This window comes from Mytilus californianus, unplaced genomic scaffold (assembly GCF_021869535.1).
Source record: "Mytilus californianus isolate M0D057914Y unplaced genomic scaffold, xbMytCali1.0.p SCAF_1, whole genome shotgun sequence".
Classification (NCBI taxonomy): Eukaryota; Metazoa; Mollusca; class Bivalvia; order Mytilida; family Mytilidae; genus Mytilus; species Mytilus californianus.
The window spans coordinates 41,215,251-41,241,455 of NW_026262581.1; the positions used below are offsets into that span (position 1 = coordinate 41,215,251).

The 26,205-nt window shown below is 31.0% G+C and overlaps 1 protein-coding gene across 4 annotated transcripts in view; it reads right to left on the minus strand.

Annotated features, from left to right (window-relative positions):
* Positions 1–13,160: 13,160 nt before the first annotated feature.
* The window catches only part of LOC127701720 (E3 ubiquitin-protein ligase PDZRN3-B-like), a 173,697-nt gene continuing 160,652 nt past the window's right edge, over positions 13,161–26,205 (minus strand). For 3 of the 4 annotated variants that reach the window (XM_052205715.1, XM_052205718.1, XM_052205717.1), the window contains 3 exons: positions 24,230–24,340; positions 20,628–20,759; positions 13,161–17,057 (listed from right to left, as the gene is read on the minus strand). In XM_052205715.1, the coding sequence (XP_052061675.1) occupies positions 15,579–17,057; positions 20,628–20,759; positions 24,230–24,340 (1,722 nt within the window). In that variant the 3' untranslated portion in view covers positions 13,161–15,578. The remainder of the gene's footprint in view (positions 17,058–20,627; positions 20,760–24,229; positions 24,341–26,205) is intronic. The other variant, XM_052205716.1, reaches the window with a different exon arrangement.

Below are 26,205 nucleotides of genomic sequence, written 5' to 3' on the forward strand. Positions count from 1 at the left end.
GAACGTTTTGTGAAAATACCGTCAAGGACCGGTAACTCTGTAATTGATTTTGCGGGAAAATATGAATGCCTACTCGTATCCAATCTTAGAAAAATCGAATTTTTCATCATCCACGCACGAACTTGTCTTAGAAAAAAATATATCTCTGTACATTAACCTCAGTTTTAGGTAAAGAGATATGTTGTTTTTTTCTGAGACAAGTGCTTTTGACCATCCTCAAGAACTTGTGGTCATCCGATGTTCAGTACTTCAGTACTTTGATTTATATAAAACCTTGTATACAACTAAAAAATTTTGAAGTCATTTAAGGATTTTTAACAAACCATGTGACGAAAGACACAGATTTGTCTAAAGTATATTTGTTTATTTGGTCATAGGTTTGTCTTCAGTTGTTTTTATTTTCTCCTGATTGGAACATGTATATTATTTTTTTACAATTTAATTTGGTTATATGTAAATGTATAGCAAATTTCTGGTCAAAAATAAAACTTGTGTATATATCATCAGAAAATGAGAAAGTCTGATAATAAAAGTATAACCAAGTAAACAAATAAAAAAAAAACCTGTGACATTTTAGCTTCTTTTGGTACTAAGTCTGTTAAAATCCCACCATATATTGCAAAAAATTGTAGGTGATAAATACTTATTGCATAAGGCAGTACTTTTTTTTTTTTCATTCCTTGATAATTGGTTCAAGAAAATGATCAGTCAATTAATAATGCATTCCTTATGTTTTATGTTGTATTTATTTTAATTTAATACCAAAGAATATAAACAATATTAAATCCTCACAAATTTACATGTAAAGTTGTAGCATAGAACAGTCAGAAGACTTGAATATGATTATAAACCTACTCAAGGGGATAGATATAGGAAGATGTGGTATGAGTGCCAATGAGACAACTCTCCATCCAAGTAACAATTTATAAAAGTAAACCATTATAGGTCAAGGTACGGCCTTCAACATGGAGCATTGGCTCACACCGAACAGCAAGCTATAAAGGGCCCCAAAAATTACTAGTGTAAAACCATTCAAACGGGAAAACCAACGGTCTAATCTATATAAAAACGAGAAACACGTATGAACTACATAAACAGACGACAACTACTGTACATCAGATTCCTGACTTAGGACAGGTGCAAACATTTGCAGCGGGATAAAACGTTTTAATGGTACCAAACCTCTCCCTTTTCTGAAACAATAGTATAACATCACAACATAGAAAGACACACTATAAAATATCAATTGGAAAGCTTAACTCAATCAAAAAACGTAAATTAATACACAATGAACGAATAAATTTGATCTGTGATACCTGAACCATATTTAATCCATATAATATAGATTTCTTTTTCATCTGGAACTGTATTTAGTTTCTTAAAAAAATCTTTTCTACTGCATCCTTCAGTGTTGGCTTATGAACAGTTATTTGGACTTAGTTGGTTTTTTTTCAAGTTCAACATGGAAACAATTATTTGTGTTCTTCTGGACTGGGAAATCTAGAGGAAAGCTTCAAAGATCAAACATTGTTTTTCACTTTTAAAACTAATGATATATGTTATATTCAGATAACCATACTATGCATCTTGAACATATTTAGTTTTATTGTATTATACTTAATGATAATTTAATTGTGTGCTCTATTTACGCAATATATGTATAAATAATATATTATAATATTAACAATATAACTGATCATTCCATTGGTAATTTTTATAAGTGCTTTACTGGGCAGTCATGTGATATTTATGTATTTTGTCTCGTTAGACATTATGTTGTCTCGTTTTGTGTTAATTTTAACTTTTTGGTTGTATATTTGAAAGGTTGTGCAAGTTATAAATGTATATCGTTTTCAAAGTTTTCAAATAGATGGTCAGACATGATTTTCAGCATCACACTTTTTACAGCAGTAAATGTAATTGCTTATAGTGATTTTATCATGCAGTTCTGTAAAGGAATTTTTTTGTTCAGTTACAGTGAATGTTACAACAGTGTCAAGAAAGTAGTGCCAAAATTTTACAGAAATTTAACATATATACACACAAAACTTATTTATTGCTTAATAAATTAAATTCACTGAAAATATTCTATGAAAATGTTAAATGGAAAATATGCAATATTCTTCAATAAGTAACTTTTTTGTCTGACTTAAAACTTATTAAGCTTGTTTTAATGAGCAGACAAATCTGATGAGATATACATCAATAATTGTTACAACATCAAACATTTAATCTGGCCTTTTGTGACTTTTTTGTAGCCTTAGCATTCAATAGCAAAGGTTGAAGATATTTTAACTCCAAAGAACTACTTGAATGCAATTTATTTCTTGGAATAATCATAAAATTTCAGAATATTTCCATGTCTACATTCCTCCCTCCTCCAAATCTGTTCCAAAAGTACATTTTATTCTAATTACTTGAGGAGCTATATGACCAAAATGGTTGCCATGGAAGTGATACATCCTTATGTAAAAGCCATTCTTGTGAATAATCAGATATTAGTTGTAGTAATAGAAGCTTTATATATTTCAGCAATAATTTTACTGTTGCCATATGCAATAGTTGTTATAGTATAAGTACTATAAAGATCAAGATTGTTATATTATAAGTACAATGTACTATAAAGATCAAGATTGTTATATTATAAGTACTTTAGATCAGGATGGGATTTTTTTCTCACTTTTTTTTTGTCATTTCTATTCTTCTTTAAAAATGTAACTGGACGTATTGATTTATGCTTACTCTTGTGTAAGTTCATAAATCCTTCCATACATTCTGATTTAGTTTAATACAAATTGATTCACCATATTTACATTTCAAAAGTTATTGTTTGTCAGCAGTGTTCAAATCCAAAAATAACATAAACAATGATAACAAAAATAGTTTTAAGTAATATCATTTGATGCCTAGAGTAACCTTAGAAATTTGTGTATCTTTGTCAACTGGAAATAAAGCATTAGGTTTTTCTATGCCCCCCACAACCCATCACGCGGGGAACAATTATTACTGCCATATTCTTGCTCAGTCCAGTAGTCTCTTTGCTTTTGTACTGCCATGATATTATTTTGATATTGATACATTTCAGTTGATAAAAAAGATGTAAGTAAGGAAATGGTCCTTGTTTTGGAGTCTATTTTGAGTTATAGTTCAGCAACAATTAGGTGATTTTCCCAGAAATCTATTATTATGTATCAAGGGTACTCTTTACTACAGCTTTTTGACATAATGCAAAAGTGTCTTGTAAAATTTGAGAGTGATTTTTCATTTGGATCCAGTCCTGAGAAAGTTTTGGTTATATATCAATGCCATATATAAATATGAACAAAAGGAGATAAGTGGTTAACGTGAATGAGAAAGACACAAAAGTCAATGAGTATGACCTACCTTTTACACTTTAAACTTGGGTACTCAGATACCTGTGTACCATTAAATGCAAAAGAAATTAATTAATGAAGGTACAGCTTATCAAATAGGTGATGTGAGTTTTTAATGCATAACAACACAGACTTTGTAATCTTTGATTACCTGTTTTCTCCTGAGATATTTTGGGGCAAAGGGACAAATCTGTTTATTTTCATTTGGTAGCCCTTCTACAATTGTCTGGCTTGGATGTAAAGGATTTTGCACCGCATCTATTAAATTTTTGTTTTTGTAATTACAAGAGGCTGCAGCCTTAGTAATAGTCGCAATGTAGATTTTTATTCGGCAATCTTACAGAAATTCCTGCCGGAGAGTTTTTAATCATATTTGATTTCACTTTAACAGCAATGAAAAGTCCAAAAGAACCAACAAACTTTTTCTTCAGGTTTGAAGAATTTGGTTTCCAGTCATTTTCAATCACTGAATAACTAAAAAAAAAAAGCCAATATGTTGCATTTTTCTTCTTTAGAAACTAGGCCTCTTGTTGCTTTGCTGTGGTCATATCAATATGCACTCGGTAATCAGTGTAGTCCTTTATTGAAAATCCTGTAACTCACAACTATAGTGAGTTGTTACTTGCAATATTTCTTGTGATATATGTTAATCCTGTCAGTAAGAAATAAACATATTAGTATCAAAATTATTTTGTTGTTTATGTATTGGTTCTTGTGCCAGCATTGAACCAGAAATGGTTATCTGGTGGAAGCATGCTGACCTAGAGTGTTAAATGTCATGGGTTTGATACCTGATTGGTCAAACAAAAGACTTTTTTAAAAGTGGTATTGGCTGCTCCTGTTCACAGCAAGTAGTATTAAAGAGTAAAAACAAAAGATTGATGGTAACCAAGTCTGAATAATGTGTCAGATTGGGGTGATATGTCCTCCTGACAACTACTACATTGTGAACTGAGGTCCAAAATCCATCTTATTAATTTAGTCTAGTATAAAACAAAGTTCATATCACATTAATATCTCATCATAAATAGAGTTAAAACAACCCCAACATTTAAAGTCATATGTGAAGCTTCAAATTTAAAAAAAAGTTGGATATGTTTTAGGCACTGGCTACAATTTCCCGCAAAAAGTAACAATAGGAAATAGTTATTGTTACTTCTGAGACGGGTTATTGCCGAAAAGTATTTCCAGACATTGACCTGATTTCATACTGAAATTGCAGGCAACTATAATATCATAAGTTAAATAAATATATTCAGACAGGCACTCATCTAAAAAATGTTTTGACTTGGGAACATCTGTGAAATAAATTGCTACCTAAGGTTCAGTACCATGATTTCCCTAAGAACTCTCAAAAACTGAATATTGATGCAAGGACCGATAGATATTACCAGAAAACTTTATTTTATATAGTGTAATACTGCTTTAACAGATAATAAAGTATATAATTTTGAGATATAAGTCATTTTTGTCGAGCCTTCGACTTTAGTCGAAAAAGCGAGACATAGCGATCCTACATTCCGTCGGCGGCGGCGGCGTCCACAAATATTCACTCTGTGGTTAAAGTTTTTCAAATTTTAATAACTTTCTTAAACTATCCTGGATTTCTACCAAACTTGGATAGAAGCTTGTTTATGATCATAAGATAGTATTAAGAAGTAAATTTTGTAAAAATAAAATTCCATTTTTTCCGTATTTTACTTATAAATGGACTTAGTTTTTCTGCTGGGAAATATTACATTCACTCTGTGGTTAAAGTTTTTAAAATTTTAATAACTTTCTTATTCTATTTTGGATTTGTACCAAACTTGGACAGAAGCTTGTTTATGATCAAAAGCTAGTATCTAGAAGGAAATTTTGTAAAAAAATAAATCCATTTTTTTATTATTTTACTTTTAAATGGACTTAGATTTTCTGCCAGGAAACAACACATTCACTCTGTGGTTAAAGTTTTAAAAATTTTAATAACTTTCTTATACTATTTTGGATTTGTACCAAACTTGGAAGGAAGCTTGTTTATGATCAAATGCTAGTATCTAGAAGGAAATTTTGTTTTCTTCCAGTTAATATTACATTCAGTCTGCAGTTAAAGCTTTGAAACATTTATTAGATTCATAAACTATCCTGGATTTTTACCAAACTTGGACAGAAGCTTCTTACAATCAAAAGATAGTATCAAGAGGAATATTTTTATTGATTTACGTCCTCATTTTTGTTGAGCCTGCGATTAACAGAAAAAGTAGGCGAGACACTGGGTTCCGCGGAACCCTTACGAATTTTTACTCAATAAAAGTATAACTTCACTTCAGGAATACATACTGAATGTGCAGGAAGTACCACCAAAATAAATAGCTAAAAGAATTTTAAATGTGTATAAATGTTCTTTCAATTTATCATTGCTATGTTCAATAAATAATTATCTATTCATATAAATGTGTTCAATATATGTAAAACAACATATATGGGGAAATGACACGAAGACAGGACAAAGTATGCTACACACAAAAAAGGCATAATTTACTAATTTTATGTAAAATTTTGCCGGTAACTATAACCTGCAACTTCCGTATGAAATCGGGTCCCTGTCCAGATATTTATTTCGGCAATTAGTCTCGGAAGTAACAATAATTATTTCCTATTGTTACTTTTTGCGTGTAATTGTAGCCAGTGCTTATGTTTTATATACAAGTGTACATGAACTTTCTTGTAAAAGAAAATCCTTTATATTATCAAAATCTTCATAAATGTACTGCAATTGAATTATTGTCTTCTCCTACACTAATTCGCCAAGATTTTCCTGTATGCAGTGACCTTAGCTACGAGACCTCTTATCGGAATATCGGCCACAGTGCAAGGGGAAAACCATGATGAAAGAAAGTAAACAAATGTGCACTGGAAGGTTAATAGTAATAACTGATTTTTAAAGAACAAATTTAATACAACAAATCATTTAACAACCATTAAGGAAAAGTTTAATTAACAAATGGGAACACATGGAGAAGATAATAAAAAAATATCATGGCTCTATCAATTCACTTCTTTGTCACATGCTCCAGTGCTCTGTGTTGATAGTTTATCAATGTCACAATCCGGTAAACTTGGCAACAAACTGGAAAGTTTATTAGCTTGGGATCAACAATCACTGAACGAAATATTATTTGTCAATAATACGTTATAGATTCGTAATAAATATAAAAAACATTCATATAGAACTTAGTTTAGTATATATGCATGCATTGGTTCAATAATTTTGATAACATTGAAATTACAAGAGACTCGTTTCATATAACTTTAACTATCAAGATATTTTACGATAGTACAGATATGTACAAATTATTAAACACTTAGCAACAAATTGCACTGCCTAGCTATCTTCTTTTTGATTCTAATAGTACAGATAAGATGCTGAAAGATCATGTTGGCAAAGAAATTGAGTAGAGACTACTAAAATAAAATTGATTTTTTGTTAAATATAGATTTTTTTTTCAATTCTTTAATTAATGCAACAGGAAATTACGGTCTCCAGATAGTGTTCTCCCAACCATTTGTTAAACTTTTACTGCATTTGGCATGATAATACCCTATGGAGTGAAAAATACCTCTACTGATTTTGAATGTCCTAGGTTGGAAGTCACAACACAGAAATGGCTAGACTGAAATTGGGACAGGCATTTGGTTACTGTGTTATATCTTTTGAAACATAAGTCCAATATTCACTGAACTTAGCTTGAAAACTTTGGAAAGAACAGTACAGGAAGCCTTTTAGTTTGATATGTACAGTTTAAAATCAATGCATACTCTAATAGTTGATCAACTTCTGCTTACATCAGTTGGGGACTACACGTAAGTTGTGGTACCATTATATATTCTTTCAGCCATAGGCAGGGTTACATGTTATGCTACTTCCTAATAATGGGAAGTTGACTACGGTAAAAGAAAACTGCAATTATCACATTTTTCATATATCCTAGTTAACATTTCTTCATTAGTTTCAATTTCAAGAAAAAGGTGTACAACTTTAAATCATCAAACAAAATTTAGTCTTTTTAAAGCCCTTTTTTTTTTGTGTTTTGGTCCTCAGAAATTAAAAAGCAAAAATTATTATAAATCAGTCAAATAACCGCCTTTAAATGTTCATAGGACATTAAACTTTCAGAATTTATATCTTTATATTTTCTCTTACATGAGGTCGTCAAACTCCTTGCATTCTGTACAAAATTACAAACACTGCCAAAAAAGCTTGTCATTAATATTTAGATATAAGGGGACAAATAAACCGTTGATATTCCAGGGGGTAGGGCAGGAGGATTTTTTGCGGATTGACTAATAATTTTCATCTGTTGCTATGACTCAATTACCAATACACTATTGTGTGATGCCCAATCAGATTGCCGATGATATATAACTTTTCAAAGTATTTTATAAGAGTAACACGACGGGTGTCGCATATGGAGCAGGATCTGCTTACCCTTCGGGAGCACCTGGAATCCGACCCCCGGTTTTTGTGGGGTTTGTGTTGCTCAGTCTTTAGATTTCAATGTTGTGTTTTGTATACTGTTGTTTGTCTTTTAGTCATTTTTTCGTCTTTTGCTAGGGCATTGTCAGGTGGTTTTTGATTATCCCTTTTGTATCTTTCGTCTCTCTTTTGCTACAAATTCTTATTTTTCCGTGGCTTTGTCGCAGGAAATTTATTTTCGTTTTTGTACACAATTGTTTGCTGCATTTTGTGTGGCAGACTATTCATTATCGAGATTCACTTGTTGTCGAGTATCGAGTTGTGAGTTACAAAAGTTGAGTTGCGAGTTACGAAAGTCGAGTTGCGAGTTACGAAGGTCGAGTTGCGAGTTAAGAAAGTCGAGTTGCAAGTTAGGAATTAAATTTGCGTGAAAATGGGGAAAACTATTTCAATTTTTTGGTGTACCTCTTTAACATTTTTGAATGATGATTGCTTATAGAATTGTATTCAGTATTGTTGATTCTTTTTGTAGTTTGGACTTCATCTGAGTCTCGTGTAAAAAAAAAATGAATGGATTGCTTAAATAATCACCACGCAAAGTATGGTTATTTTCTTAAGAAACAGATAGCCTTTTGAAATACAGCGGATGGCTTGTAGTTTAATTATTATTAAATTTCATAGCTAGCATAGTTTAAGTTATATATGTCTACCTTGGCTATAGAAGGGGGAAGGTTGAGCGCTCATAAAACCTGTTTAACACCGCCGCATTTTTGCGTCTGTCCTAAGTCAGGAACCTCTTACCTTTGTTGATCTTGTAAATTTTTTAAATTTGGTTCATCTATATGTGTTGGAGCATAAAATGGCATCCATTTTCTTGATCTAGTGTACATTGTGTTTCGGGGCCTGCTCGGGGCTGCCTCTGGGTGTGGGATTTCTAGCTGTGTTGAAGACCCATTGGTGGCCTCGGGTTGACTTGTATATTTTGGTTGGGTTGACTTGTATATTTTGGTTGGGTTGACTTGTATATTTTGGTTGGGTTGTTGTCTCTTTGACACACTCCCCGTTTCCATTCTTTATTCTATACATGTAGCTGTCAAAGATACTTTTGTTAAAGAGACAAAAGATGCAATTTTGGAATATGTAACTTCTTTCTAAAAAACGGGTTAATCATACAAAAATGTACAATACCTTGCTGATATCTGAAACTACAACATTTGTATCAAGGCTGCATGCAGGTAAAAAAATAAACTTGTGACAGACAAGGCTTCCGTGCTCATACCATAAAAACACACACCATAACATTCCTTAAAACTGTTCCTTTATTTTTTGTAACAGCAGTATAGCTTATTGTAGAATAACGTCTTTCCAAATTAAAAACAAAATCCATATTATGATCTATGCCAGGAAGTTAACATAATGCCATAGAAAGACATCTATAGCATGCTTATTTTTGCATTGTAGTATTCAGATATACATACATTGAACAACTTGGTTATTAACTATTTGGTATATATATGCACTCTCCACTTGGGGTTGAATCACAAAGTTAACAAAGTTCAAAATTATTTAATTTATCACATGAGATATTTTCTTAAGTTAAATGTGCAATTGTGCCTATAATAATAACCCTAAACCTTTGTGAAAGACGAAGAGTTAGCACTTGGTATGCTAATGAATGTCCTTTATTCAAGCGTCACTGATGAGTCTTGTATAGACGAAACGCGCGTCTGGCGTAGAAAATATTATAAGCCTGGTACCTTTGATAAGTATTTACTTTAGGCCTAACACAGTGCCATATTCTGTGAGATGTCGATAGTTTGCAAGTATATTTCATTTGTCTATATGATTTATTTTCTTATGCTTGATTTGTTCAGTACGGTATACATTTTGTCTTATATCTACCATATATCCTGTTTTATTTTAGAAAATGAACAATGTCGCTCTCATGAAAGAAAATTAAGTGTGCGTGACTTTGCAACGTATAGACTCTTATAAATAAGTATCTCATAACTCTTTCAAATCCTGCAATCAAAATACCAGGACCCTTCCTCATGCAGTGTATAACTAAGTTCGGGTACATGTATGCTTTGTTTATTAAATTGGAAGTAAACCTGAAAATTCTGTTTCAAAAATCAGACGACACCACCGTTTATATATACGACTGTTTATATATATATAATTCTTAAGAAATTAGAGAAACATAATATTTTTGTAACTTGCAACTCGACCTTCGTAACTCTCAACTCAACCTTCGTAACTCGCCACTCGACCTTTGTAACTCGCAACTGGACTTTCGTAACTCGCAACTCGGCTTTTGTAACTCGCAACTCGGCCTTTTCAACTCGACAATAAGAAACCCTCTAAAAGTTTAACCTCATTTTCGCATTCTATTTCAATACCTTCCAAATTAACATTAAGTATTTGTCTTTACTAAAAGTGCAGAAATTACTATGTGATCCTTGTAAACTCATCGAACTTTTAAACAAACTTATTAGTAAAGGTTATCTTACCAATGTTGTAATTAGATCTTTGAATATAATTCTGGTCTGTAAAAAATAGGTTACTGATTTGTCAGAAATCTGTTAAAACAGCCATTATAGGCAGATATGGCTTGCCAATAATAATTCCCCAGCAAGACATCAAGTCACATTTACTTCCGGTCAGTAAAGATGGACTCCTGTAACTACAAGGTGATAATTGAATGACAAAGAAACACATTTTGGTCAATGTTCATCTTTCAAGGTCGTAAAAATAGACTGAAAATGACCATTTTCAGCTTTGGTGGGTTCCACCCACCAGAAAATCTTTATAATCATGTGATTTCATTCCTTTCTAAAGCAAGAAACTAGTCAAGTGGTTGTATTTATCTTCTTATTCAGTTCCCCTTTATTTAGTCTTTACAGTTATCGCTTGGTGCTGAAGACAAATAATTATATTTTAGAATTTTTTGTTACCAGTGACAGCCAAATTCAGGATTATCATTCTTTTTCAGCACTAGTTGGTTTATCAATATCTGCTAATACAGACATACAGTTGTGACAAGGACTAATTATAAAATAGAGAAAGTACTGTTAAAAGTCAATGAAAATGCATGTCACTGACATAAGCTTTGTCTCTAAAATTCATCTTTCATTGACATATATTTACCAGAGACATTAAAAAATCTCATCTATAATAAGATAAATATCAAACCATGGATTTGACTATTTCAGGACTAAAAATTAATTGAGGGTAAATTGCAGTAGTATCCCATAATTTTTTGTAAGTTATATTTTCATCAGATAACAGTTTATTTCATATATGTTTTCCAAACCTTAGTAAAAAAAATCGTATTTATTTACTTATTTAGAGCTTAAGTTACTATATGGTTTGAGACAATATCAATTATTGAAGATTGTAACATTTAACGAGGAATTTCTCATTGGCAATTACTAACCTGAGAAGATTTTTGGAAAGTTGTAAATTGTTGAAAGAGATCCCACTTGACAGCACCAGCTTATCAAAAGGCATATTAGGACAAGCAAACTTATCTTACTAGAAACCATACTGAAAGTTAAAGCTCCATACCTACCCACTTATACATATATGATGAGAATAGCATTAACATGCTTTGAACAATTCCAACCAATTCAAAGTCCAAAGTTTATTTAGAAAATTGCAGTCATGAGCTTGAAATGCTTGTTTTGCCTCAATATAGAGTCTGTTGATTTAACTGTATATGAATTCTTTCACTAAATCAATTGAAAATTAGATGTGTACTGATTGATATTTTAGTGCTAGATACATGTTGTTTTTTTGATTAGTTGAACTAGCCTTCCCTAACCTACTGTATGCCATCTATATGTTTGCATTTTTGTTTATGCTTTTTCTATATGAGGGCTTCAGGGAAGATGAGTTATATTGCTAACTGTGTAACCCTCTTAAAATAAAGTATTGTTGTTGTTGTTGTTAGTGAGAGTACTATACATTAACATGCCTTTTGTGTTTTTGTTAGTTGTTTTTGTGCTTCGTATCGATCTGATGCATAAAGGCCTTTTCAACTTATTTTTTTTTTAGTTTGTTCTTATGTTGTGCTGTTACACCACTGTTCCATATAAGGGAGGGTTGGCACGCCTGCAAACATGTTTAACCCTGCCACATTCTGTATGTGTCTGTCCCAAGTCAGGAGCCTGTAATTCAGTGGTTGTTTTTGTTGCTGTATATCATATTTGTTTTTCTTTTATTGTCTAGAACATAATTCAGGTTGTCAGTTTTCTCATTGATTTGCTTTACATTTGTGATTTAGGGGCCTTGATTTGATTTTTGATTTTTGGTGTTTTAACGCCACTTTTAAGCACCACTTTTGGGCTATTTCGTGGTGGCCAATTTTTATTGGTGGAGGAAGCCAGAGTGCCCGGAGAAAACCACCAACCTTCGATAGGAAAAAGATTTAGAGGCCTTTTTATAAATTGAGAAGAAATACAGTCATGAGGTTAGTCCATCTGTTTTGTCTAATATAGATTCGGTTGATTTACCAGTACATGAATTTAGACAATCTGCTTACCATTTTTTATAAACTGCATAAAAAAGTTTTTGTGAGCAATGTCTCCTACTTTATTTTATGACCACCTGTAACCTTGAAATCAAATGGGGTTTAACCTCTCCATTGGTAGTTTTTGATGATCTCTACCATAATTTCACTGCATGTGTAATAAACAGCTGCGCCATAAGCGCATGATACGCCTGTCGCTTTTTCAATAGATATAAACCAGTCACCAAAGTTTCATGAAACTGCTCAAGGCATTTTTGAGTAATTGTCCGAAAACTGGAAAATCACCCATTTTTAATGAATAAAACCCCATAACTCGGAAACGTAAAATCTAAAATTTATTGAATTCCAAAGGGAGCTCACATCAATAGACATAAACAATTCACCAAAGTTTCATGAAAACTGCTCAAGGCATTTTTGAGCAATTGTCCGAAAACTGGAAAATCTCCCTTTTTTAATGAATAAAACCCCATAACTCGGAAACGTAAATAAAATTTATGAAAATCGAAAGGGAGCTCACATCAATAGATATAAACAATTCACCAAAGTTTCATGCAAATTGGTTAAAGTGTTTTTGAGTTATTGTCCGACATGGTGACGACGAAGGACGGACAGATGGACAACGGTATACCATAATACGTCCCGTAAACGGGCGTATAAAAATAAGCCAGTACAGGGGGTTAGTTTGGCCAATATTGAATTATTTCTGCCTAATCATTTTCACAATACCTGTTTGCATCTGCTCAAAGATATAATGTATATAATATCATCTGTAATGGACTTAAAAAGAATGAGAATTAAAACCAGTATAAATTATTTATTCAATATCACTTTTTAGGGTGCCAATGCAACAATTTTAGCTGACATATTTTATACAATGAAATGCTATTTACCAACCTCTCTAATACAACCTTTCTTTTCACAATTTTAACATTTGTGCTAAAGTGAAATTTTAACTACATGTCTTTTCAAATTTGTTATGAGTTATGAGTTGTTTGAAGCATGGTATAATTCTGTATTGTTATGAGTTGTTTGAAGCATGGTACAGTTCTGTAGCAATACATCTTCAATCAGGAATACTTTTTTACTAAAATTCAATATGAAATTCACACAGTACAACATAATGTTAAACTTGGCTTAAAAACAGGAACAAGAAGTGGAAATTTACAAGACAACAGATGCTCTCAGTTTCATATGAGAATATATTTTATTTTTTGTAATTTGTTTAGGGACACAACCTCATAAAAGCGAAAGTAGACATCTATAGATTGTAACAAAAACAGTCACAAATAACGGGTATGAAGGATCTCAATAAATCCTCTATTTATTGTAAAAAAAAATGTTTCAATTTTTGGATTTCAAGGGTGTTTCTCATGTACTGCATAAAAAACTATCAACATGAATGATGAATAATTTAAATGATTTGTTTTTTATTATATAAGCACTGATCTGTGTAAGTAGGATGAATTTTTAACAAACATTAAAGGTCATTTATTCCATATTGGGTAATTTGCCTTCTTTTATTTCAAATCTTTGTCATAAAATTATAGAGTTATCTCCCATTGTCCATATTATATATTGAACAGTTGCAGGAGAGAAAGAATAAACATGTGAAAATTGTCTAATATTATGTGATGGACATCTAAGTGATGACAACAGATCACACCAATTCAAGTCAAAATCGTGAAACAATGATATTCTATTAGTTGAAACATAGAAACAAGTTGGGTAAGAAGTTTTAAGGTTGTATTAGTAGGTAATCAACTCTAGATTTGTACAAAAAGAAGATTTGATCTGTACAATACCTCCAAATTTCTTTTCTTTCCATGTGATCTCTCATAATCACAAAAAAGTGTTGCAAGCTGACTCTTACAATAACCTCTTCTTTACACTCAAACATATATATAAATAATGGTCACTGCACTGTACAAGGCCACAATATTGCAAACTTTCTATAAATTATTCATTTTATACATCAGTATACATATCAGTATTTGCAAAATTATTTAAAGCACAATTCAAATTTTGTAGCCACCTTCCCTTTTCCCCAGACTACCATGGCCACTATCATGAAGAGTTTTAAAAGGACATGATTTCTGAAAGACATAGATCTATGATATATTGTTATTTTCCAAAACAAGTCATAAACAAAAGAGTTACAGGGACATAATTTCTGGCCAAAAAAAGAAGTGCAGTACATAGTACATCTAAAAGTCTTGAACAAATATGGTATAAGATAAACTGTCAAAAGACTTTACAAAAATTTGGTGTTCACAAGATATTAAATATGTACCTAGTGATATGATGATGTTTAAAGGGACATAACCTTTGTCAAAAAAGGTTGTCACTAAAATGGATAAAGAGACACAAGATATAAAACTCTGAGAAGATGTGTTTACATTGTAATGTGTTATCATTATATTTTGTATAAAACTTTTTTTTAACTTTTATTCTATTTCACTTCACATCCAAAAATACAGACCCTTATTTTATTTTTAATTAAAAATTCCTCCCTTTATAAATCATGTGACCAAAATACTGCAGCACCATGATATGTGATGAAAGTTGAAAAGAAAAAATGCACAATGCAAATAATTTATCTATTACTGCTTGAATGACTAGAATAATCTTTTTGAGTCATGAAATAAAAGTCAAATCAAAATGACTATCAGAGGAAATAAATTATTAAATTTAATACTATTTCCCACAATATGTAAACATGTGAACAGTAAGGACATCATATTCTCTGAGTTCCCCCAAAAAACTTTTTCATTTATATATGTCCATACTAATTCACTGGTATATTACAATTTCAAAATTTACAAAACAAACTCGTTATTTGATAAAATACACAATATAAAATAAGGCATTCAATATCACAATGGATTAGCACTGATTTTACAATTAAATGCAAAATATGGACTTCTGTCTAACAAGATGGCTAGTAAAATTACACTAACATCTAGCTGACCAATTATATAAATATCTTCACCAGCTTTACCCTCCAAAATCTAAGGAGCACATTATGACTGAACACTCAATACTTAAAAGAGGTATTACAATGTTATATTCATACATTAATTTTTGTCAATATGATGTGAACAATTAATACCTTCACTTTTATGATTGTTTTTTTTTAAATCTGAACAGGCAACATTACTTGATGCAAAATCACAACACCAATTCATACAGAAAAGTTCTCAACATGACTGTTCTCAAGTCAGACGGTTGTCACTGACAACAAAGGATTGTAGGTTTTTCCTTCAGTATGCCGACTTCCATGTGCAAGCATTTCTTGAATTGTCATAAAATCATCAAATACTTTTCTACCTTTATTCTTCATCATTTTTCTATGACTTAGTTCCAAAATGTTAACTTCTTTCTTTTCATCATGTTCTTTTAAAGTCTCCATTTTGGCTTTCATCATCATTTCTCGCTTCTTTTTATGATCCTTTGCTTTTTCAAAATGACGTTTTCGGTCTTCTTTCGACCAATATCGTCCATGTTTCATTTCACTCATTGCATCATCATCTGTTGTCATTCCACAACGCTCTTCAGATATCTTTTTAGCTCTTTCTTTCAACATTTTATTTCTGACAGGTCTTCTAGTAATATAGCGAGAACCATCTGGACGTCTTTTCACAACCCATTCCATTTGTCCACTATCTGGAGGTGTGCAGTTAGGACTTTGTTGTTGCAGATTATCTGTTTTTAGTTGAACATTTTCATTCTTATTTTGCTGAAGAGATACCACACTACTGTGAGAGGATGGACGAGAAGAGTTTTTTCTACGACACTTCTGCTCCATTTGTTGTTGAAAGAGCTTTTGTTGAATTGCAATAGTATGCTGTAAGTTAGCTTCATTTGTATACATGACATCTGCGTATGACATATACAAATCCTGAAGAGATTCACCCATTGGTTTTTGATCCTTTGACAAGTTTTTATTTTCATTGTTATTTTTGGCTGATAAAGCATTTAATTCTTCACTAGAATTTTCTTTGGTCTGACATGGAGTTTGTGTTTGTTTCTCTGTGTCACTAGTGGATGCTATAGGTGTTGTAGTAGTTGTAGAAGCTAAACATAGCATAGAGTTTTTAAATCCTTTCTCACTGTCATCTGAAACTTGATTCAGTTCTAAAGTCAGAGGTGTGCTGCGACAACTTTCTCCAGTATTATAAGCACTTGTTGTCGAAGCTTCCGAGAAAGCCTTTTGTTGTTTTTTAACAGGACTCTGATTCCAAGAATCACCAGAATTGTTTAATTGCACATTTTTGACATATTCAAGTCGTGTTCCCATACGAGGGACAACCCGTGGACTTCTAGAAGGTAATGTTTCATATATATGATTTATATTCGAATCCTCTCCTATATGATTGTCATACATATCTTGACATTCAATCTGAATATTTTCCATTTCACGATTTACATACTCAATTTCTCGTTCAAGACTGCTCACAGAGTTCTTTCGAGATGAACCCTTTTTTGGAGAATTGTTGGCACTTTTACTATCACATCTTTGAACAAGTACCTCCCGAAATTTATCACATTCATCTTTAGAAATGTCATTAACATTAATCTCTTGATCTGTTATGTCATGTGACAAAAAACTTTCATCACTACGATGATATTCTCCTCTGCCTTGACGAAACTTGGAGGTCGCAGCTGGTGAATTGGTACATTCTGTGTCAAAGGCATCCTGAATAATATACAATAATACTTATATGAAAATTAAATATAAATACAAATGTGTACACAAATTATACATGCAAAAGAAACACTGCAACCATAGTATTTATCACCATAATACCAGATATTGCTGTCAAAAGCCTAAAGATGGACCAATTACATGTTCTCATAGCAGGAATCTAGTCTTGTCTTGTTATTTAACCCTAGAAGTTAACAATTCATAAGGTTCTTATCCCAAAGACCCAAAATAAAACAACTAAAAATGATCCAAGCAGTATAGATGAAACTTAAAAGTAACTTAACTCTTAATGTTGATAACAGTGGTCATACTCATTTCACTTTTTAATACTTGGGTATGTTTTTAACAATTCAATGGGTTAAGCTTTGCACAAGAAGATGTTTTGTTTATTTTGATGAATGAACATCAGATTAGAGGTTCACATTCTCTTTTGGATATTCTATATCTGTGCCCTACCCAGATTCAAATTTCTAATGAAATCAAATCTACCATTCATAAACTGTTATAACGATATCTTATTAAATTTGTCAATGAAGAATGATTTTTAATCTTGATATCAATAATTTAACAGAAACTATCATATTTTAGCTCAAAATGATTAATGTCTTAAATAAACAAGTAATATACTTTTTTCTTATCAAGATACATACTTTTCTTTATGAAAAAAAGTCATTGAACTTATGAAGTTCTATCCTCAATGGTTGTTTTTTTGAAACTTATATACAGGGAGAATGCCCTTTGTAAACAAAACAAAAATTGATATTCTTGTTACTAGCATTATCAAAAGCATAATATACTGAATTTGACCTACCAATATGACCTTGATTTAAAATCATAATACATTTTAGGTAATAGTTTATAGTTAACTGACTGAAATTTCCTTAAATTTTAAGAAGACAGTACATAGATATGACAAATCCCTGATTTCAGTGTATTATCTTGGTGTGACCTTAGCCTTCCATCATACAGCTGTTTGTCAAGGTCATGACACATGGCATTATATTTGGTGTGTACCCTCAACATAATACCTTACGTAATTTTGATATTCCAATTAAATCTAGAGAAGCTTGAGGAATGTCAAAGGCACCAATTTGAAATCAAAGTGCAATACAAAGTACATAGTGTACACCTTTTAAGGACTTTTTGAGCTGTGATATTGACCTTCAACATATAACCTTACAATGTAGGTATCCCTACCAAATTCTATAGTGTAATGCTCAAATACAAGTAGCAGCAAATTGTAAATGATATTAGTAAGATTTTTTTTTTTATTTTTCTGAATGCTCGTTTCATTTGTGTCTAAAGTCAAATGATAAAAAAATGCCAAAAATAGAAATCATACTCCTGTTACATTGCTTGTAAGTGAATCAGTATGAAAGTTTATGATCAGAAATTTTGTTAATAAACTGTTTTCTACAAGTTTCAATTGAAACATTTTTAATTATCTTTATTGTAACAGATCAAGCAGGCTGTTTTCAGGTGGATATTCTCTTATACAATACTAATATATCACTAATGTCTCCCCGTTAACCTAAGATGCCAAAAGATCTCAGATGAGGATATCATCACATGTCTAGTTTAGTGTCAGATTAAAACCATTTCTGTTGACTGCAACATAAATTCTAAATTCTATATACTGAAAACTATCAGCTATATGTTTGTAATCATTGAATTGGTCGTAATTACAGAACCATAATTGGAAAAATAAAATCAAAGCAAAAATACGATTCAGCCTGTATTACAATTATTTTTGTCATGAAAGGTGTCCATTTAATACTTATAAAATATCAAACAATACCTTTGATGTGGGACATGTTTTGCATTCCTTTGATTGAAGAAACTGACAGCCATACAGAGAAAAAATCAAACCAAGATCAGAAAAAGTGATAACTATTTATCAATTTTCACCTAAGCCCTTTTCAACTGTCTAGAAATGAAAAATGAATTCAGTGAAATGTTAGACCTTTCCTGCCTCCTTTGATAAAAGAGTTTCTATTAATTCTGTTGGAAACTGATACTGTTTTTGTAATAATCCAAATGTGTTGGGTGATGTGATGTGATATAATGCCCAATTACTTTTTCTCTAACAAAAAGATGCATTTTTTCAAAATTACAAAGGTTTCCCTATTTATTTAACCCTTTATATTTGTCAATGATCCATTATAACCGCTAAGTGATGGATGCTGTCTGGAGTCGTCTTGGATGGTTTTTGCACTAAAACATAATATTGGTTTTACAGTTCATTACAATGATTTTCCACTAGGAGTTGGCTTAATGAAAATGTTTGTTTAGTTAAAGGCTATTATTTGTCAAAAAGACACTAATCAAGCATCCAAACTGCACAGGTTATCAATTAAAAACCATTCTGCACCTCTTATACAGACATTGAGTACTTATAAAACAATTATGCTGATTGACGAGAATTAAAATTCCATTTGGCATTACTATAGGGCACTTTTTCTATTTTTACAAAACCAAAACTCATCATCAGAATTTATTTTACCAGGCCGAAGTGCAAAAGTTCTCAATTACCCAGTGTTTAAACAAAATAATAATTTAAAAGAAATTAATATTAATTACTTTGGTCTGCTTATGCATTCATTCATATTTCGCCTTGTAAGCATATAGATTTACATAATTATCCATAATCGTGCCATTTCTCTAACACTAACAGATGGCCTGAAACTAAGGTCCTCATAATAACAATGGGGAAAGTGTAACTATGACATTACTGGGTGATGTAAAATAAATGATCCTGTCAACATCTTATAATTAAGCTATACACACCACAACAAAGTAGTCCCTAGCAATTTATTTTTTTGTAATTGTTACAAATGTTTTTGTCATGAGGATTAAAAACACATTTTACATTAAATATCCTGACCATAATTTCTTTTGTCTTTTTTATTTCTTTTTTAGTTTTTGTTGAAGAAATTCCTCTTCTCTCTTTTGATGATTTGAAAAATCTCTTGACCCTTAAAATTTCTTGTCACTAGACATTCAAGTTAGAAAATAAAATGTTACTGTTTTTTTTTTTTGTTTTTTTTTTTCTTTTTTTCAAACTAGAAACATATCCTTAATTTCTTTTCTTTAGCCATTTTTGTAATGTGTAAGTAAGTAATGGCAACAGATAAAAGAAAATGTCCTAGGTTGTGAATGTGTTAGATCATTAGCTTATACAGTATGATAAGTTTTATTTACCATTATTTACTTGATAGTATATTGTTTACCTCTCTTTCTTGGTAATAAATATTAAACCCTCTTTTTTTTTTACTTTACATGTTGAACTGTAAAACTAAGCAAAAATACAAGCTAAAATATAAACAGTGAAAAATATCACTTATGAAACTTACATGAAGTATAGTCATTTTGTGCTGTTGTTGTTTTTATTGTAATGCTGTTGTGTTTTTTTTTTTGTAATGGTGTTGTGGTTTTTTTGTAATGCTGCTGTGTTTTTTTTTAATGCTGTTGTGATTTTTTTTTTATGGAAGATTCACTTGCAAATGCACTTTCACATTGTCCAATTTTCTTTTAAAGACTTAAATTTTTAATATGTATTACCAATTCAGAGCTTTCATCATTTTTGGTACTTTCATCTGTGCGTCCAACTCCACTGTCTTTTTCATGTTTATGTAGGGAATTTTCTGTTGTGGCTGTGTCTGTAGTTCCACCTTCTTCATCAAGTAAATGTCCCTGGAATATACAAAAAACAATATAGATCTCCCAAAAATGTTTAGCCAAAGTATTGAGTTATATTATTTTCATTACATTACATATCCTTGCTTTTCCATTTCAGTTCTGCTAAAATAGTTAAAAGTACTAAATAACCTTTACTGACACTGTATTAAAAGTGGGTGTTTAAATAATATAGTGCAAATCTAAGATCAAAATCCATAGGATGCTTCAGATGTGGTTTTACAAGGAACCTACTGAATTATAATTTCTCTGCATAGTGTAAATTATTTTTATCTTAATTCAAATTACATCTTGCATGCAAAGTACTGTTTAAAATCTTTGCAGTAATGTACCTTTATATAAAAAATAAAGTTGGGAAAATTATCCCACCAGTTTCCAATATATTCTAAATACATGTTTTACTATAAACATTTGATGTAAATAAATGTTTAATTCATTTCACTTGAATTCCAAATAAGAATACATATAATTTTACAAAATATATATACATATATAAATATTGAAAAATCGCAGATAAAATCATATGAAAAATCTATTTGTCTTTGAAGTTATCAGAGAGCAAAAGGTAATCAAAGCCATGCAATTACCTGAGTAATTAGATATTTTGAAAAGCTTGAATAAAATAGCATTTCCTCTCATCTATGCCAAGAAATAAAATCCTGGGATTAAAAGATTTAAATCCTATTTAATAACTCAACAATCACATCATTCTGTATCAAAGGCCAGTCCACAATCAAATGATCATTTTCTAAAAGGACTTAATCATTTTCCATCAACAATTCGCCTCCAGGACTCCAAAGGTGACAATATACTTTGTAATTTTCAAATGTAAAGGTCTTGACTGGGAGGTGTTTGAAACATGCAAGGTTAACCTTATTAATTAACTATTTTCAAATGCCTGCAAGATGAAAAAAATCTGTTTGTATGAATTTGCAATCAGATCTAAATCAATATACATCAAACACAACTATAAAATACATTGTATCAAAGGCCAAACACAAAAGATTGCTGTACTGATGGGTAGTCTTTGTCAGTTAGGTGCATATTTACAGCAGCCATATCATAATTCTATAAAAGGAAATAAAGGGTGGTTTTTTATTATATCGTTTTTTTTTTCCAAACTTGAATGTGAAAGGCTGTTACACATAATTTTTTCATTGATTTTACAAAAGAGAGAAAAAAACCTAACATTTGGCAAAATGTCCCGTTTTCACTTTAATATCTACCTAGGGATTTGTCCTAATAATAGATGTCTGATTCTTAGATTAATTTATTGCTTGTTTTTTATGCTTAAATGCCCCTTTGAGAGAATGAAGGGAGGGTATGGAAAAAGTTCTCTTTTATCAAAGAATATTATGAACAAAAAGTGAATAGCTGTTGAAATGAAGACCACCTACATTATAATATTACCACATATATGAGGTTATAGGTGGTGTTTATGGCAATCCAATTAGTGCACAACATGTTCAACACAGTTCCCTTTCACTTTCATTTTCATTTTTTTCACAATCTGCATTTATTAACATGAAATTAAGCAAATAACTGATATATGATAAATGTAAATATAATCGTATCTACTTAAATATCAGCTGATATAATAGTCATTTCTTTGTTTCCATAACCTGCAATTGAGTAGTTTTAAAATTCTAAAATACATTTTTTATCCCAATATAAATAAGGGAAACCACTGGGTGACTTTTTGGCAGAAAATAAAAATTAAATTAGTTATTACTATGTTTTAAATCTAAAGATGATTTTTTTTCAAGTTCTCCTAGCTAGTGCACAGATTATTCAGAAAAAAAAACTGAAAGCTGATAACACAGCCAAAATGTATCTATTACTAACTTAGGGTATCCTTAAAAGTAGCCATGAATCTTGGTCAACCTATGGTTCATTTTGGTTACGGGCCAAGTCACGGGTTAGACTTGAATCAGGTGTTTAAAATTTCCAAAGGATTATGCTTGTTAAAATCTAAAAAATTTTCTTACACCAATAACGTTCAATGATTCTTTCTGAACTAAAACTAGACTGTAATGGATGGGTCTTCTGATTACATACAAAAAAATTTTTTAAAAACATATGACCATTACATTTCCAATCTCATTTCAAATAACAATGAAAGAGGGTATTGTCAAAGTCTAAAAAAGCAAAGTTACACCTTTTATTTTTAACACCTAAAAATGCACTTTTGAGCAATAAATGGTTCTTTTGTACAAACAAATAATTTAAAATAACTCTAATAAACTATATTTAAATAATCATTTCCATCAAGCTTTATGTATTTCTGGAGGAATGACATTTTCTGATAAAGAATCAGTAGTTTTATTTGGTTTTCACATGTGTGTAGTAAGATGGATAAAAGATCAAAGAAAAGGGACTATCTTGGTAAATAAAATTTGACATAATAACTTTTTACTTAGAAATTATCATGAAGTTTTAGAAAATACACTTCACTAAAAAAAATGCAAGTTCAAAGTCAAGTAGCATTTTACATTAAACCTAGTTATTTTAATATTTCAAGACTTCAAATTTCTTACAACAGTACCACATATATTCAAGAGTTTTTTATATTCCAGGTCAGAAACCTTGAGTCAAACGAAAAAAACTCTTATGTCTATCTGTAAAAGAGAGGCGAAAGATACAAAAGGTATATTCAAACTCATAAGTCGAAAAACAAACTGAAAATGCTAAGGCAAAAAACGAAAAACGCTCAAAAGACAAACAACAGTATACAAAACACAACATAGAAAACTAAAGACTGAGCAACACAAACCCCGCCAAAAACTGGGGTTGATCTCAGGTGCTCCTGAAGGGTAAGCAGATCCTGCTTCACATGTATGTTCATACTGCATTGCCAATGGAATTAAGAACTATTTTTTAACAAGGACTTTGCTGAGACTTAATTACATTATTTTGCATGAAATGGTTCAGCAGAACTTGCAATTTTTCACTCAAACATAAAAGGGTTCTTCCATGATAAAGTAGCAGTACCTTAACATTGAACAGTGATTTATGAAACGTTTAAATACTATGATCAACTGGCCAGCATAGTACATACATTGCTCATATGTTTTAGCAATTTTGAATTTAGTCCATTTTTGACAGCTTATTTAAAACATTGATTATTTGGTGATTAAACACTTTCAGCACTTTTGGCTATTTCGTGGCGGCCAGGTTTTATTGGTGGAGGAAGCCAAAGAGCCTGGAGTGAACCACTGACCTTCAGAGAGAAAGCTGGTAATCCACCTCAATTAAGATTGGAATTGAATGAGCCTGCCAGTAGCTTGGTTAAAACTCACAACTTCAGTATAATTTTTTTTTTAATTTAAAATAAGAAAAGTTAGGACACTTTTATTTCAACATTTACTTCCTCCATTTGTTTGATGTAGGGGGTGTATTGGTTTTATAAAAAATCCAAAAAATAAAATTAAACAACAGTACAATTTAAAACACAACAAAAAACATACCCTGGCCAACATTGAGGCCATGATTTGCATATTGTCATGGTGATGCTTTTCTAGAAAATCCATTCGCAACTGTTCTAAAACATTCTGGTCTTCTATAAAGCCATCGTCCATCTGAGAGAGAAGAAAAAAAACTTGTCAAATATGATTCACTTTTTTTTTTTTTTTACACTGATGCTCCTAGAGATTTTAGGCCCTTCATAGCAATAACCACCAGTTGTTCCAAGTGTTTGAAAAAAAACTTGAAAAAAACATATTCAGCAAAAATTAATTTTTCATTGCTCAATAATGCAGGTCTGCTAATTTGAATGTTGTACAAATGTACATGTCTGATGAAAAAATAACACACAAACTTTAAAATTTTTTTTTTTATGTTTTCATATAACACTTCAAATGACAATAAGTAAAAGTTCAAAGACTTTTTGTTTTTAAGTTTTTCTAAAGAATTTTCAGACAATGAACAACTAATGAGATCTGACACTTGAGGTAATCTCCAGGAATATTGGTGTGAATAAAATAATGTATGAACAAAATAAAAGTGAAGACCAAAAAAAAGATTCAGATGAAAAAACATGGAGTGTACAGTTAAAAAAAATAAATGTTCACATAAAAAAATGTCTTCACTATGATAAAGAAAACCCTGCCATTTGCATGTATTTAACTAAAAATAAGACGTGGTTTTCACTAGACTCATCATTTTCATCAAAAGTATATCTCTTTATTTATCACCTAAAGTTTGTTTTTGATGAGAAGACTTCAATAAAGAATTAAGGCTCCTACAGAGCTTTAGACAATCCTTGATAAAAAATGGAGAATCCTGGTAGTCCAAAAAATCCTTAATGATAACCCTGCAATAATAGCCTTTACTGATTCTGCAACTAGACATGTCTGGCCATTAGCTGCAATTCTATCATCTCAGCATGTCAAATAATTCTTTTACCTTTAATTAAAAATGCCTTCAAACAACTTCAAAGAAGAAATCATTCTTTAACATTTTTCATGCTATAAAGATGCACCAACTTATCTACAAGCAGACATCTTTATCATAAATTTTGTTAAGAACATGTACCAGTCCTCATTCTAGTAATGTTTTTAGAATTGATCAGTATGATAAGAAATACATTGAATCTAGAAGAAAAGTTTATTCAGAGGGCAAACAAAACAGGTATCTGTCTGTTACCCTTCATTTCTAACATCAATAATCATCCGAAAATTCTTTCATTAATTAAAGTAGTCAGTATGCAGAGTTGCTTCCCCTTAAATTCAATCAATGTTAGATGGTAAGGATTAACAAGGGAATAAAATCAGCAAAAAGAACTGTAATCTCTTCAAAAAATGTATGATATAATTTTGCTGCACACAACAGTTGAACACATGTTTCTGTATTCTATAATACCATTGTTTAAACCATTGTTTACTTCTTTTCCCCCTGCATGTTGCAGACATCATAACAATAGTGGCTGCCAATGTTATGGAATTTTACGAGGATATGATCTGATTTCTGCAGATTCTGAATGCACTTACAATAATGCATCGTTGCTGCATAAACTAACTATAAACTATAGGAACAAAGGACTATTAGATTAGTGAGTATAATAAATTCTTGTTTCGTGAAAGATGAATCTTCATAATAGCTTCTTCCCTATCACAATATTTATACTGTATTACTTGACATGGTAGTTATGGAGTGTTTTTTTTTTTTTTAGAAATACATTTTTCAAATCTTTTTGATGTTTAACAATTTAAATCATCTCCTTCAAAAAATAAACTACATAATCTTGATCAAGATCTATGACTTGATAGACAGGACTTTCAAATTCTTAAAATTCATCTCAGCACTGTCTTCCAGCTTATTGATGGATTGATGCTTAATGTCAAGCAACAAATATTTAATTGTCCTGCTTTTTTTTATAGACTGACACATTAAGCCTATTTTTAATATACTAGCTCACAGTAACAGTGCATAGGAAGATATTTCT